At 38.3% G+C, this 14,217-nt stretch overlaps 1 protein-coding gene across 1 annotated transcript in view; it reads right to left on the bottom strand.

Annotated features, from left to right (window-relative positions):
- Window positions 1-14,217, bottom strand: part of LOC136866781 (histone-lysine N-methyltransferase 2C-like) — an 811,555-nt gene that overhangs the window by 425,226 nt on the left and 372,112 nt on the right. The window contains 2 exon segments of the mRNA XM_067143888.2: window positions 33-755; window positions 9,050-9,168. Coding sequence (XP_066999989.2) covers window positions 33-755; window positions 9,050-9,168 — 842 coding nt within the window.

The following is a 14,217-nucleotide window of genomic DNA, read 5'->3' as shown; positions in this document are numbered from 1 at the left end:
GACATGAACTTCCGATCAGACATAAAGCTCACCATGGGCGGCGTGGATGCGGGAAGGTCGTAACTTTCTTGGCCTAAGGACGGGAGAGTGCGCATAATTTCAGATGGTGTCAACACGCGGATCTGTTGATCCGTGACTGGATTCACAGTGCCACTGTTTAAAAGATTAGGGGGTGCCTGGGGAGTCAAGGATAAGGGTGGTGGCCGGTTTGAAGATACAAGAACAGGCTGATTAGCAGAACCCTCGCTGCTCACTACAACATTGGGAGATGGAGTGACCGCCGGAGGAGGAACAACTGTAGGAGATGGAGAGGAAGAAGAGGCATGTGACATTGGAGGATTATACTGAACTTGATGGTGCACTGTATACTGATTCTGAATAATGTGAAGTGGGGTGACAGGTCGGTGTTGGACTAAGTGAACTGTATGAGTATTTGTACTTGGCGAGGTATTAGGAGGAGAGGAATGCTGTAGCTGAACTAAGCCACTTGAGGAAGTGGAAGGGGATGTTAGTTGAAGTTGTTGCTGCTGTTGCTGCTGTTGTTGTTGGGCCTTCACTGCTTGCTGTGGGCCCCCACACACCTCAGCGTTGGAAGGTGAAACACCTCCACTGCCATTAGAGCCAGCCTTCTGCGCCACAGCAACTGGTACAGTCTTCTTGGCAAGCGGGATCGTAGGGGTGGCAGCAGGAGTACCAGACGGTGACGTAGTGTTGTTGGATGCGACTGGGGGCTTTGTGGTGATTTCCTTGGGGATCTGCTGGGTACAGGGGTGATTCACATACACACACATAGTACACAGGGGAACAAGTGCTAGCAACATTACATTTCAGGACTTATGACAAGAATGATGAGCTGCAAAATTTGTGTTGTGAATAATTAAAAGTTTATATTTCAACTATGATCTTAAGAAACAACATTTATGACAAGTATTTCTCATCATAAGTCCTGAAGGATCAAACAAGGAGTACTGATAAGCATTTTAATTAATGACTAAAACAAGAAGCAAACATGTTGGGAGTTGAAATGAAACTCAATAGATCCCCAAGATGGAATTCATCAGCAAACCATATTGAGCAATGTTCTATGTGCGCATTAAAAATTACTACCTTGGCTCTCTACCTACATGTTCAGTCATTAAATCCAAGGAAAAGCCACATACAAGAATCTAATATTTGTCATCATGGCTCCAATTATCACTAGTCTGACATTTAATTCATATTCCACAAGTGTGCTCAAATTACAAGCTATCACTTGCAGATATCAAAATGTTAACTGTATATCTCTGACCCTTACATGTACATGAAAAAAAAAAAAAAACAACCAAAACAATCTATGGTTATTTGGAATCTAAAAAATTTGAACAAGTAGATTCTTCTTTATAACAGATATTAAGAAGAAAATACAGTAACAGAAACTAACTTTGCAACAGACTTAATCAAACAACTAACATACTGGGAGATCATTCATGGCAATAAGATTTACAATATATGGATTCATTTTAATTCAAAAAATTAACCAATTAACCCAACCAGCTTCATTTCAGATAAATACAGTGTCGGCCTGAATATAAGACTAGTCCTATATGGGTCACCATCATTTAAAAAGACACTTTTCCGTGACGGTCTATTTGTATCATTCCCCAATTGTACTCAGTTGTGCAATGGGAGTTGCCACATGCATTGCAGCTGAGCTCGAGATCATAGGAAACAAGAAAAATCTTCAACTTGAATACTTTTTTTTAAATTTGTGGCTTGTGATCTATTGTTCCTTGTCTCGACATAATTGTGACTGCGTTAACACATTTATTTTGATTACTTCTAGTCATGGCGGATTGTGTGCAAAGGAGTGAGTCTTGGTCGCTTCTTTAAAAGTAAAAGGGAGAGGAGGAATTATGATACAAACTCTACAAGATGCAAAACATACTGACGTATAGGCTGCAAAAAATTCTGACGTTTCAGAGTATAACATTGGTGGAAAGATAAAGAAAACTTTAGCAAAAAAAAAAAAGCATTGAGGACGAAATACAGGAAAATTTAGCTAAATTTATATGCTTGTTACTAAATTTGTACAACAGAAATGAAACCAGGGCTATCCAGTAAATCACAAAGTTATTAAAACAAAGGTACTTGAAGTGGCACGTGAGTTAAAAGTTAAGGTAACCACATTTAAGGTAAATCTTAAGTGGTGTAAACAAATGATGCTGTGTAAGTGTTTCAGACTTTGCACTACTACTACCATGGCATGCCAACTGACAGATTGCTCAAATAAAATAGCCACCTATCAAAGCAAAGTGAAGCAAAGCCATCTCCGTAAAGGTCAGAAAGACCCCTGGAGTAGTAGAAGGTAAAGGCTTCCACTATTCTTAACTTAGACACTAAGTAAGATAGAGTGGTTAACTCCCTTTGCTCCCAGGAATTAACCTGGTACTCATAAAATGTCATAGACTAAGAGAACCTCAATGCCATGTATCACTCCAGAAGTGGAAATCTCATTTCTATAATTCAACAACTTCCTCATGGAGAATCAATTCCACATCCTTCCAGGTCAACTGTGTGTGCCTTTGCTGTTTTGGCTAGGCAGTCCCTTGGTCACCAATCAGTGTTAAATAATATAACTAAGGAAGTTATTTAAGAAGTTCTGGGATAATAATAATAATAATAATAATAATAATTATAATAATAATAATAATAATAATAATAATAATAATAATAATAATAATAATATGAAGAAGAAGACGAAGAGAAAGCCTTAGGTTCAATACGGTCCATAGGCGGCCAAATTCGGAAACAACAAGAAGATCTAGGATGTTGTAACTACATTCATTATTTAATTTATCTTGTTAATATGTTTCAAACATTCAGGGTTATCTTATATCCAGGCCAATACAGTAATTTCTCTCGGTGGGGGAGGGGAAGGTGAAATAAAAGTATTTTGATACTTTTAAGAGTCCAAGTACATTTAACATGACACCATGTTCCCATATGTGAACACAAAGGACACACAAAGGTTAACACGAGAAGTACAGAATCTACTAGCTCCCATATCACACCACACCCAAGAGGCCAGTCTTCCTCTCACATGCAATCAGTTGGTTGAACTGCGCTGCACCAGGTTTACACATCACCATGTCCCAATGGTCAGAGTTAAAAATCCAAGGTAGAAACTAAAACTGGCAAGCTACTGATCCTAACAACTCGTCTCTCTACCAGTGGACATTAGACTGCTTTATGCTACATGGACATAACATTATGCCATCCCAAGTGGCACATTTCACACAGGCAGATGCATTTCAGCAAAGAGTCTGCTAACTGTATCAATGTAGTAAGGGACTGAAAACAACATTCTTCAATATGATGATGATAATGGGCTTTGAGAATAATATTCTTAAATATGATGGGGAGGGTGATGATGTACCACCACCACCACCACCATCATCATCATCATATGGCCTCAGCTACCATGTGCAGGCATTCTGATTTTATACTATCTACACTGACCACATGCCCACTTCAACATTTCATTTTACGCTACCATATGGCAGATTAAACCAGATTTCTCTAGGGCAAACTATGGCTGAGATTTTAATTAATTTAGTCAAAGTAAACACAAGTCACCATAGATCTATTACATGACTACATAGCATGATGTATTTTTAAATGGACTTTCTTCTGAACTGCAATGACTACCTCTGCTGGGTTTGAACCCGCAATCCTGGAGTACGGAGGCGGACAATCTATCACTGATCAACAGTGTTTCCATTGGATTAGACTGAACTGTATAGTCGAATTACAGTGGAACCTCGATTCTCCGTTTTTGGAGAGGCCACGAATAACAAAACGTACAACACAGAAAAACGGAAAATCCGGGAACGAATGAGCCATCAACAATTTGGCTAAAGATGAAAAAAGTTAAATATGTATAGTTATAACCTTACAAACACCCCTAAACCAAACCAAACTACAGCCACAATGGGCCTCCTGCTTACCAAGCGCCCGCTGCTCGATCCGAAGGCCTGCAGATTACGAGATGACACATGATGAATCCTCTCGGCCGTTAATCTAGACACTCTAGACCAGGATCGCCATCTTACCATTTAATAGCTCCTCAAGTAAAGGTAATTGTAGAATGAGTGAACCTGGAACTAGCCCTCATATGCAGGTAAAAATGCCTGATCGGGCCGGGAATCGAACCCGGGCCCTTCAGGTGAGAGGCAGGCAAGTTAGACCGCGAGGCCAACTTCAAACATTAATTACCGATACGAGACTTAAAAATCTCGAGATTTACATTTAGTTTTACCAGGGAAACTTCATCAGTTTCCTCTGAAAACTTAAGTTCAGAAACTTTGACCAAAAAATCTAATACCTGTAACGCCAAGCCAAACAACAATCGACCACAAGTAGTTTTTAATTCTCTAATGTAATAAAATAAAGCACATTAGATACAAAAGCGCCCAACATGATTGCGAAATCCCTATTTTTTTTTTTAAATCTTCCATTGTAATTTGGTCACAGGTATACTGTTCATAGTCAGTTTATGAAAATCTTGTACAGCGTAAATTAGGCCTACATCGACTTTTAAAGGTTATGTTGAACTCGAGACTATGGTTTCAAATGTAAGTTCTCGAATGCATTATACTAAATTCTGCCCGTCACTAATCACAATCAAAATGATAAGAGAAGAAATATCAATAACACTTCAGAAATTACGGTTATTCACGACCTCTAGCTCAGTTGGAAAGCGTGCTTGCTGTACAAGTCGGTACGAGTGTGAAATGATACAAAGTTTTTTAATGTAATGTGCGCAAATAAAACGGCTGTGGTTTTTATACCATTTTAACACAAAAACCTGAAATTCCCAGTCTTCTATTAGGACCAAAACAGTAATAGGCAATCCCAAAACCTCACATGGCTTTATGAATGTAAGGTGTAACATCTGTTCTGGTCTTGATAACATAATCGTATAAGATAATATTAAAATACTAAATTTGTGTTACTTAAGAAGCAGTTTCGATTCCTGCCTGAAAGCCCAGTGACTATACAGTGCCCTGAGGAAAGTGCCAAAAACCTATTCGGCGATACACTAAAAAAATAGTAAAAAAAAAAATAAACATGTAACCCTGGACAATAATGTAGACGTTTTGCAAGCACGAACATTTGATATTGACAAAACTCATTCCGCCTTCAAGTAGAGCTGTCGAAATGTGCTCTGTCTCCTTCCAATTGTTGTGGACACTCTCGCTTTATGATTTCCAAGGACTTCTAAACAATACCACCTGAATGCGATGCTAAGATGGTCCCTTCCGCAAGTTCACCGCCGATTGTTTGTCCAGTACCGGTACGGAATTTGAACAAATAATACGGGAAAACGTAGTTTCCGGGAACATATAGTCGAGGTTCTACTGCAGTCACTTTAAAGAACATCAGCCCACATTACACAGACTGGTCAATTCTTTCCCTTACTAATAAACTATCAAGGTTTCTGTGCAGCAATTTCTAGCTAACAGAGATGAGAGAATACGTGGGAATATTGTTCAGAAGTTTGTAAAGGAAGTGTATTCATCTGATCGTGAACCATAGTTTTCTTAGCAGACTGTAGTTTTGATTTACTTGTTACAAGTTTTGAAGAATTTCACACAGAGGATCAGCTGTTGGGACCTTACATATTATATGATCTCCTGATATGTTGGAACAATGAACACACTGAAGCTCTTATCAAAAGAACAGAACAGAACTGAAATTGAATGTAAAACCTCAAAATTAATTTAAATATTGTATAAAGAAGGATGGTGAATAAATGAGAATTAATTTACAAAACAACCTGCCTTGCTTGCACCAACAGAACTGAAAAGAAAGGATTATCTTTTTATTAGAAGTGTTTTTCATACAACTTGAATTTCAAAGCAGCTTGAACCAAATTAATGACCAAGTACTTGGCAACTGCCTGAGTGTGATCAACTTGGTACAGTAGAAGTCTGTTATAGCGAGAATTCATAACAGCGAAAAATTTACTCGCCACAACGGACTGTTGTTATATACGATTTTTCGTAAAAGTCGGGGAAAACCCCATTCATGTTAAAATGGTACGAAACGCCAGTAAGTTTGTTCAAAACTTGCGTTTTTGCAGATGATATCCACACTACGAATTGCTCGTTTGTTATTTTTCGGAATACAATAATGCGTGAAAGTGTAAGTTCGGGTTCATTCAGAAAAAATTATAGTATCACTTCAGAGGCCTCTATGACATTCCAGTTTTTCCTTCAAACAGCATCACATAACCTAATCGTATTTGTATCATGAAAACGTATTTCAAGCACACGTAGAGAAATGATAACCTCCTGGTTACAAAATGACATGGGAACAGGCTTTCCGAAACTCAACTAGGCACGAGAAAATATAAATTATCCTCTGAATCAGAGATGTACTCTGCCATATCTTAAGGTGTATCATATTCTTACTTAATTTCAGTATATAACATTAAAAATTAAGCGATCGTTTACTTCAGCCTTCATTTCTAACGAGTTAAAGAGTGCTATAGGCCACATTATTTAAGCATTTATTGCAAAAACATGTTATCCTCTTTCATTTTGAATTTTCATTTAGAGAACAGCAGCCGACGGGCATTACTAATCCACTCCAACATTGCCTTCGAATGGTTAATGTCGAGGAGAGAGTTTGCAAGTTTACATAGCAAGAAAAAAGATACGGTACCGAAGATGAAAGATGGCATTTTGTGGCAAATGCTTTACTCTTCTTATTCAAACAGCATCACACAACCTAATTTAATCCTGCTATATATATATATATATATATATATATATATCTCTCATGAAAACATATTCCAAGCACCAGTAGAGAAATGATAACGTTCTCGCTATAAGTTAACATGGGAATAGCCTCTCCAAAATTTAACCAGATGCGAGAAAATATGAACTAACCTCTGAAATCAGTGATGCACTCTCCCATACCTTGAGGTGTATTGCATTCTTTCTTAATTTCAGTGTAGAGAATTAAAATTAAGCGATCTTTTACTTAGCCTTTATTTCTAATGAGTTAACAACTGCTATCGACCACGTTATTTACGTATTTATTACGAAATAATGTTCTCCTCTTTCATGTCTGATTTTCTTTGCAGAACAGCAGTTGACGGGTATCACTAATCGACTCCGACATTTGAATGTCGACAAGATGGCTTGCAAGTGCACATAACAAGAAAATGATACTGTAGGGAAGATGATCGATTGCATTTTGTCGCAAACATTTCGGTTTTCTTATTCAAACAGTGTCACCTAACCTAGGTTAACTGTACTATATGTATCATTAAAACGTATTTCAAGCGCCAGTAGGGAAATGATAACATTCTCGGTATACATTTACATGATAATAGCCTTTCCGAAATTTAAGCAGACGCGAGAAAATTTAAACTAACCTCTGAAATAAAAGATGCACTGCCATATCTTGAGTTGTATCCCATTCCTACTTAATTCCAGTAATTAGTATTAAAATTAAGTGATCGTTTACATCAGCTTTTATTTTTAAGAGTAAACAACTGCTATCGGACATATTGTTTACGCATGTATTACGAAAACATGTTCCATTTCCATTTTTCTTTAAGGAACAGAAGTCAACGGGTATTACTAATCGACTCTGACAGTCTTCAAATGTCGACGAGCGAGCTCGTTAGTGGACATAGCGAGGAAACGATACCGGAAATGCTCGATCGCATGCAATATAACTGCTGGGTGCATAAATGTTGGTAACCAAAAAAATCGTGCACACTTAATCGCTCATAATAATGGATGCGTCAGTGAAAGGGCTCTTGCTGTAACCGAAGGATAATGCACAGTTTAATATAGGAATTTTGAAGGGACAGACAAAAACTGTCATTATAACGGGGTTTTCGTTATATGCTGTACTCATTATAGCGGACTTCTACTGTACTTTTAAGTCAAATACCAGAAAAATCAGGTCTTCAGTGCAGTTATTTTTTGCCATGGTTTTACTTTGCACTGACACAAATAGATCTTATGACAATGAGATAGGAAAGGGCTAGGTCTGCAAAGAAGCATTCACCTGGTGTGAAAATAGGAAATCATGGAAACCCATTTTGAGGATTGCCGACAGTGGGATTCGAAGCCACTATCTCCCAAATGCAAGCTCCCAGTTTTGTGACCTAAATTGCATAGCCAACTCGCTTGGTCAGTGCAAGCTGCAGACCCATTAACTAGAAAAGGATGAAACAAATGAAAGTTCTCTACAGATTTTCTTTGATATTCAGAAACAACTAATAATGATGAAGATTTTAATTTACCTGTTTTTTAATAATGCAAAAAGAATTCAATGCATAATACAGGGCTTGCATTATGGAATTTGAAGCAACTCACAAAGTGAAAGCACACTCTTTATATATCTTATCACAGCTATTTCCCAATCTTAGTCATCATCTATTTGTTCTGAAATCATCTATTACGTAGAGAGCACTGACAAGGCATTTTATCACAGTTCACAAGATTCCATTATTTTACACAAGCTACTTGTTCTGAAAGAAAATATTACATTTATTGTATCACAGTAGTTTAAAAAGAAGAAGTTAAAATTCAACATTCATTCAATGACTGGCAGTGCCTTCATTTTAAGGGACTGAAAAGCAGGAACTAGTATGTGCATTTCACTCAAAAAAGGAGTTCCAGAGATGACAAACTGAAAATACTAAATCCACCAGCTTAACAGTACATTGAAAATAACTAAAGTACAAGTATTTTTTTTTTTTTAACACCTTGATTTTAACATATCAGTTCTTACACCAGTAACTGTAAACCACTCATAAACAAACTAAACAATATTGTAAGAAATTTTAAACTATGCTAAACTAATGTTTCATGCACAAAGAATCAGTGGATCACAATACAAGTCCATTTAAACTGTCAGAAAGCATGTTTTATTCATTTCTTCTTTAATATAGATTTAAAAAATAATATTGTACTCAAATTAATGAGTAATAGCACCACACTGAATATTTAATATCCTGTACATCGAACACTTCTCTACCTACCTGCTGAGTTTTCTTCATTCGTAGTGATGCTCGATTTTCACGAGCTTGCTGCAGAAATGGACCCTTCTTCTCAGCCGGCAGCGCACGCCACTTCTTCAGGATCTGCCTGCATCTATCAGCTGCAACTGTTCAAACCAGGAAAAATATTACAATTACCTTCAGAAATTCTATAGTAAGAATCCAGTAAATAGCTGAACTTTCCAAGCATAACAACATACGTTATATCAAGTTCTGAATGGCAATTTGCAGCAAGTCATTACAACATTAGACTCTGTATATCATTTACAGAATCTCTCTTTCAAATAATTGCACAATCCAGAAGGACATGAAGTTTCTTTCATGATCTCTTTAACCCCCGAGTTGCTTAACTACAATGTACACAGGTACATGAGCGTTTCTCTTTCCTTATGGCAGCAGACCATTACAGCAGTATGCAAAGCGCAATACTATGCAAAAACTGATCGTATGAGTTATCTATTGTGATATAATGGAAATTCTTCCATCAGCATGTTCTATAAGCTATGATGTCCGGCTTCATCACTAAATAGCATGTTGGCCTTTGGTCACAGGGGTCCCGGGTTCCATTCCCCGCAGGGTAGGGAATTTGAACCATAATTGGTTAATTTTGCTGGCACGGGGGCTGGGTGTATGTGTCGTCTCCATCATCATTTCATCCTCATCACGACGCGCAGGTCACCTACAAGCGTCAAATCAAAAGACCTGCATCTGGCAAGCTGAGCACTCCCGGCACTAAAAGCCATACGTTATTTCACTTTTTCATAAGCTATGATTACACAAACTATGTTGATTCCTGACAAATGAACTTTGGCCTATTGATAACTATGCCTTGCTGAACTAGTTGTGATCTTATGGTTCATGCCATCTATTGAGGATAATTTGAAACCTATGTATTCTGAATTCCTTGTTCTTTTCTGCTATCTGTAAGAAGAAATTTGAACTTTGTATAAGGGATTCTGAATTCCTAGTTCTTTTCTGCCATTGAGCTATGGCTGGGGCCATCATGTTGATTGGTAAATGCAACCTGTGACCATCAATAACTATGGAGAGACAAAACGCACCAGTGGTGCAGGAAAAATGTCACACCGGGAAGCAAAGCAAACAACAGGTAACAGTAATGTTGTGTGCCAATAGTGATGGAAATGAAAAGCTGACTCCACTGACAATCAGCAAATTTTCAAAGCCACATTGTTTTTAAAACTTTGGTATGCTCCCCACGAAATACACCAAAAATTCAATACCCTGGTCATTGCGACAGTTTTTGAGGACTGGCTTCGAAGTGTGGATGGCAAAAAGGGAGTGCAAGGTCGTAAGACTTTGTTCATGGATTGATGAGCAGCACGTATTCCTATTACTTCCTATTTGAGGAATGTGACTGGAATTTTTCCCTGCGAATTGCACAAGCAAGACACAGCCGCTCGATCTTGGAGCGATACACAACATCAAGTTGCATTATCATAAAATGCTGGTGCAGCAAGCAATTAGAATTATAAACATCAGAAAGAAGCCTGAAATGAAGACCAACATATTACAGATAAGATTTCTTTTATTTATTTCCTCTTTTTGGTATGTTTAATCATGTTTATGTGAAATATTTTCCCTAGGACTTCACGCACAACAACGCATTAAGGACTGCTTCACACTAGGCGACCGGAATCAGCTACCAGTCGCCTGTACTTGCAGAACATTGTTTTAAATGGAGCTTTTCACACTGGGCTGAGCTGCAGAAAGAAATCAAGTTCATTCCCACTACCGATAGTTGGGGGATTTCGTAACCGCAAGTGGCGACAGCTGGTAAACTATTGCTGTGTACTGGGGTCTTCACACCGGGTTACACTGTAGACCAGCTACTACTCTTCAGATGAGTTCTGTTCAGAACGCCCTTCAGTGTCATTGTGCATTTCATGTTTCTTCATGTAACGTATTCCATTTTGAAATACTATAAACTGTACTAAATAAAATAAATTATATGAAGTATGAATGATATTCAGCTCCTTGGCTAAATGGTTAGCCTACTGGCCTTCAGTTTAGAGGGCCCTATCTTCGATTCCCAGTGGGGCCGGAGATTTTAACTGTGTGGGTTAATTCCTACAGTCACAATTAGAATTAAAGAAGGTTCAACCTATTCAATACAAAGTGTGTTGTACAAGGTGTTCACAACATGTTATTTATTATTACTAGTACCGGTTTCGACGCTTAATGGCGTCATCATCAGTGGGCAGGGTACATAACATAAAATTGTATACATGATACATGCATTGCAAAGTAAAAATGATTGACTGTTTTTACATTAAGAGCTAGATGAATAATGAGTAAAATATGATGGCATAATATAACGCATAGAGGCGTTATAGTCTAATGAGGCAGATAGGTATTGTACAATAAAATTGGTCTGATGAATGAGAGTAAAAGTCTTAGTATAATAATAAAACACTGCGGTAAAATTGTCCACTCTTCTGTTGTTATCAATGGAGATATATAAGTCCAGGTCCAGTGTTGTGTGTGGTTGGCAAGACCATCAAATATTTTTTAAAGGCCAGTACACCTGACGTTGAGTGGTTGAATAAGGTTGAATTTTGAGGTTGTCTCAGCTCAACATAGGTGATGAAGCTTAAAAGGAAGAAAAGCTAAGTTAATGAAATGGATAGCTAAAATTGGGTTCGCGGCCGAATGTGATGGAATATGGGACTCACCTTGTTCAGCGTGCTGGTTGTGTGTTGTGAGAAGGGTTGTGGACGAGTGAGATGGAAGTGAGTAAGTTGAGTGTGAGTGGAGGTGATTTGGGAGGGGCAGGAAAAGGAGAGGGGGAGAAGGAGAGAGGAGGGGAGTGGAAGGGATGGGAAGGCGGAGTTTAAGACGGGTCAGGGGGATGGAGTGCGGGTAGTGTGCGACATAGGAGAGTGTTGTGCAGAGCGTAAAAGATCAATTTCTTCTTCGTGGATTTGATGCCTCTAAAGACTTCGATTAGGAAGTTGAAAAGAATATTAGGTTTTTCTGAAATTTCATTGAGGTTTAGATTGGGATTGAAAAATTGGTCTAAATGAATGAAACAGTTTTCCGTAACATCGAGTAAAGGGCCTTTGTTTATTTTCTTGAGAATTTCTAGGTCTTGTTCTATGGTAGTGAAATTATGCTTTGAGTCATGTATGTATTGGCCTATTGCAGAAAACCTATTAGGGCCTATACTTAATGGCATTGACGTGTTCTAGGTATCTAACTTTGAAACTTCTTCCGGTCTGTCCGATGTATGAGGAAAAACAGTTATTGCATTTGAAAAGATAAACACCTGACTTTGCGTGTATGTCGGATTTGTTTATTGACTTGGAATTGTGCACTATTTCTATATTTCTATTGTTGGTTCTGTACGAAATTTTAATATTATGTTTCTTGAAGATGTTAGTTACACTGTGTATGTTTTCATTGAAAGTGAAGGTGGCATATAGGGCAGCGTTAGGTCTTTCTTTTGTTAATGTTGACTTTAGTCTGTGTTTACATTCGTTGATAATGCGTTCTATGAATGAGGAATTATATCCGTTATATTTAGCGATGGCACGTATGGTATTCAGTTCTTTCTTTAGATTTTCCTTAGATAACGGTATTTTTAATACTCGGTCTACCATACTGTAGTAAGTGGTGCACTTATGTGTGTATGGGTGTGTGGAGTCTCTTCTGATAGTTGTCGCTGTTTGTGTTGGTTTTCTGTAGATATTATATTCTAGTGAGGAAGGCAGTCTCTTAATTGTAAGGTCTAAAAAATTTATTGAGTTATTGGACTCAGACTCCAATGTAAATTTTATATTAGAATCTATATTGTTTGAATAGTTGAGGGTGGTAGCTGCATTTACCGTTCTGTCATCTAGATTAACCAGAGTGTCATCGACATATCTGGACCAGAAAAGTATGTTTGAGAAGATATTATTGCGTGTCTTCTAGGGAATCTATGTATATCTCCGCCAAAATTCCTGAGGCCAGCGACCCCTACAGATTCTACAGCTCAATGACTGGGTGTTTGACTCGTCGGCTGAATGGTCAGCGTACTGGCCTTCGGTTCACAGGGTCCCGAGTTCGATTCCCGGCCGGCTCAGGGAATTTAACCTTCATTGGTTAATTCCAAAGGCCCGGGGGATGGGTGTTTGTGCTGTCCCCAACATCCCTGCAACTCACACATCACACATAACACTATCCTCCACCACAATAACACATAGTTACCTACACATGGCAGATGCCGCCCACCCTCATCGGCAGGTCTGGCTTACAAGGCCTGCACTCAGCTAGAAATAGCCCCACGAAAAAAAAAAGACGGGTGTTTGTATTTTTCCCAACAGTCCCTTCTCATATTCATACAACATATCACACTACCAACCACCACAGAAACATGCAATAGCGAACAAATCCCTCCGTATAGGGTTGGCGTCAGGAAGGGCATTTGAGCGTAAAACAGGGCCAGATACACATGAGCACCACAGTTCGCACCCGCAATCCAACCAGTGTGGTAAAAGAAGAAAAATATACAATATGATAAACTGGTATCTAGACAAGCGGACCAAATAAACACGGAAAATTTCATTATGGAAATTATACAACCATCTGTAACTTAAACAGTGACGAATGAAGCAATAGAGTTGAGAAGAGAAATGCATGGTCTCAAGTAATGACCAGCATCTCAGTTCAACTTACCCCAAAGTTAAGGCTGATTTTTCTTTAGCAGTTTTTGTTTTTTCACCTTGGTATCCATTCCCATAATATCTTCTTTCACACTTTCAAAGGGCTAAACAAAAGGTTTCTTTGATATCCTGAAGTAATTAATAAACTTGGTACCATCATCACATGAATAATCAAATAAGTTATAGCAAAGTCCTTTTTCCAAATGATATTTCAACATAGTATGTGAATGAAACCTACGATTCTTTCTTTCCTTCTTTCTTTTCGACAATAACAAGAGGCAAGAAGATGATGAAAACTGGCAGTAGGCTGGGTAAGGCGGCTAAGTAGCGTGGCGGGCTCCAGCTCAGAGACACTATACTAATGTGAGCTAGTCTGTAGCCGCTTCCGGTCGCTGATTCGTGTTGCCTAGTGTGAAGCGGCCCTGAAAGACACGAATCTCTGAGTCGTTATAATAAACTCATGTCTTCAAAGAAATGAAAAACAAT

The sequence above is a fragment of the Anabrus simplex genome, chromosome 3 (assembly GCF_040414725.1).
Source record: "Anabrus simplex isolate iqAnaSimp1 chromosome 3, ASM4041472v1, whole genome shotgun sequence".
Lineage (NCBI taxonomy): Eukaryota > Metazoa > Arthropoda > Insecta > Orthoptera > Tettigoniidae > Anabrus > Anabrus simplex.
This window is presented reverse-complemented; position numbering and strand designations above follow the sequence as displayed.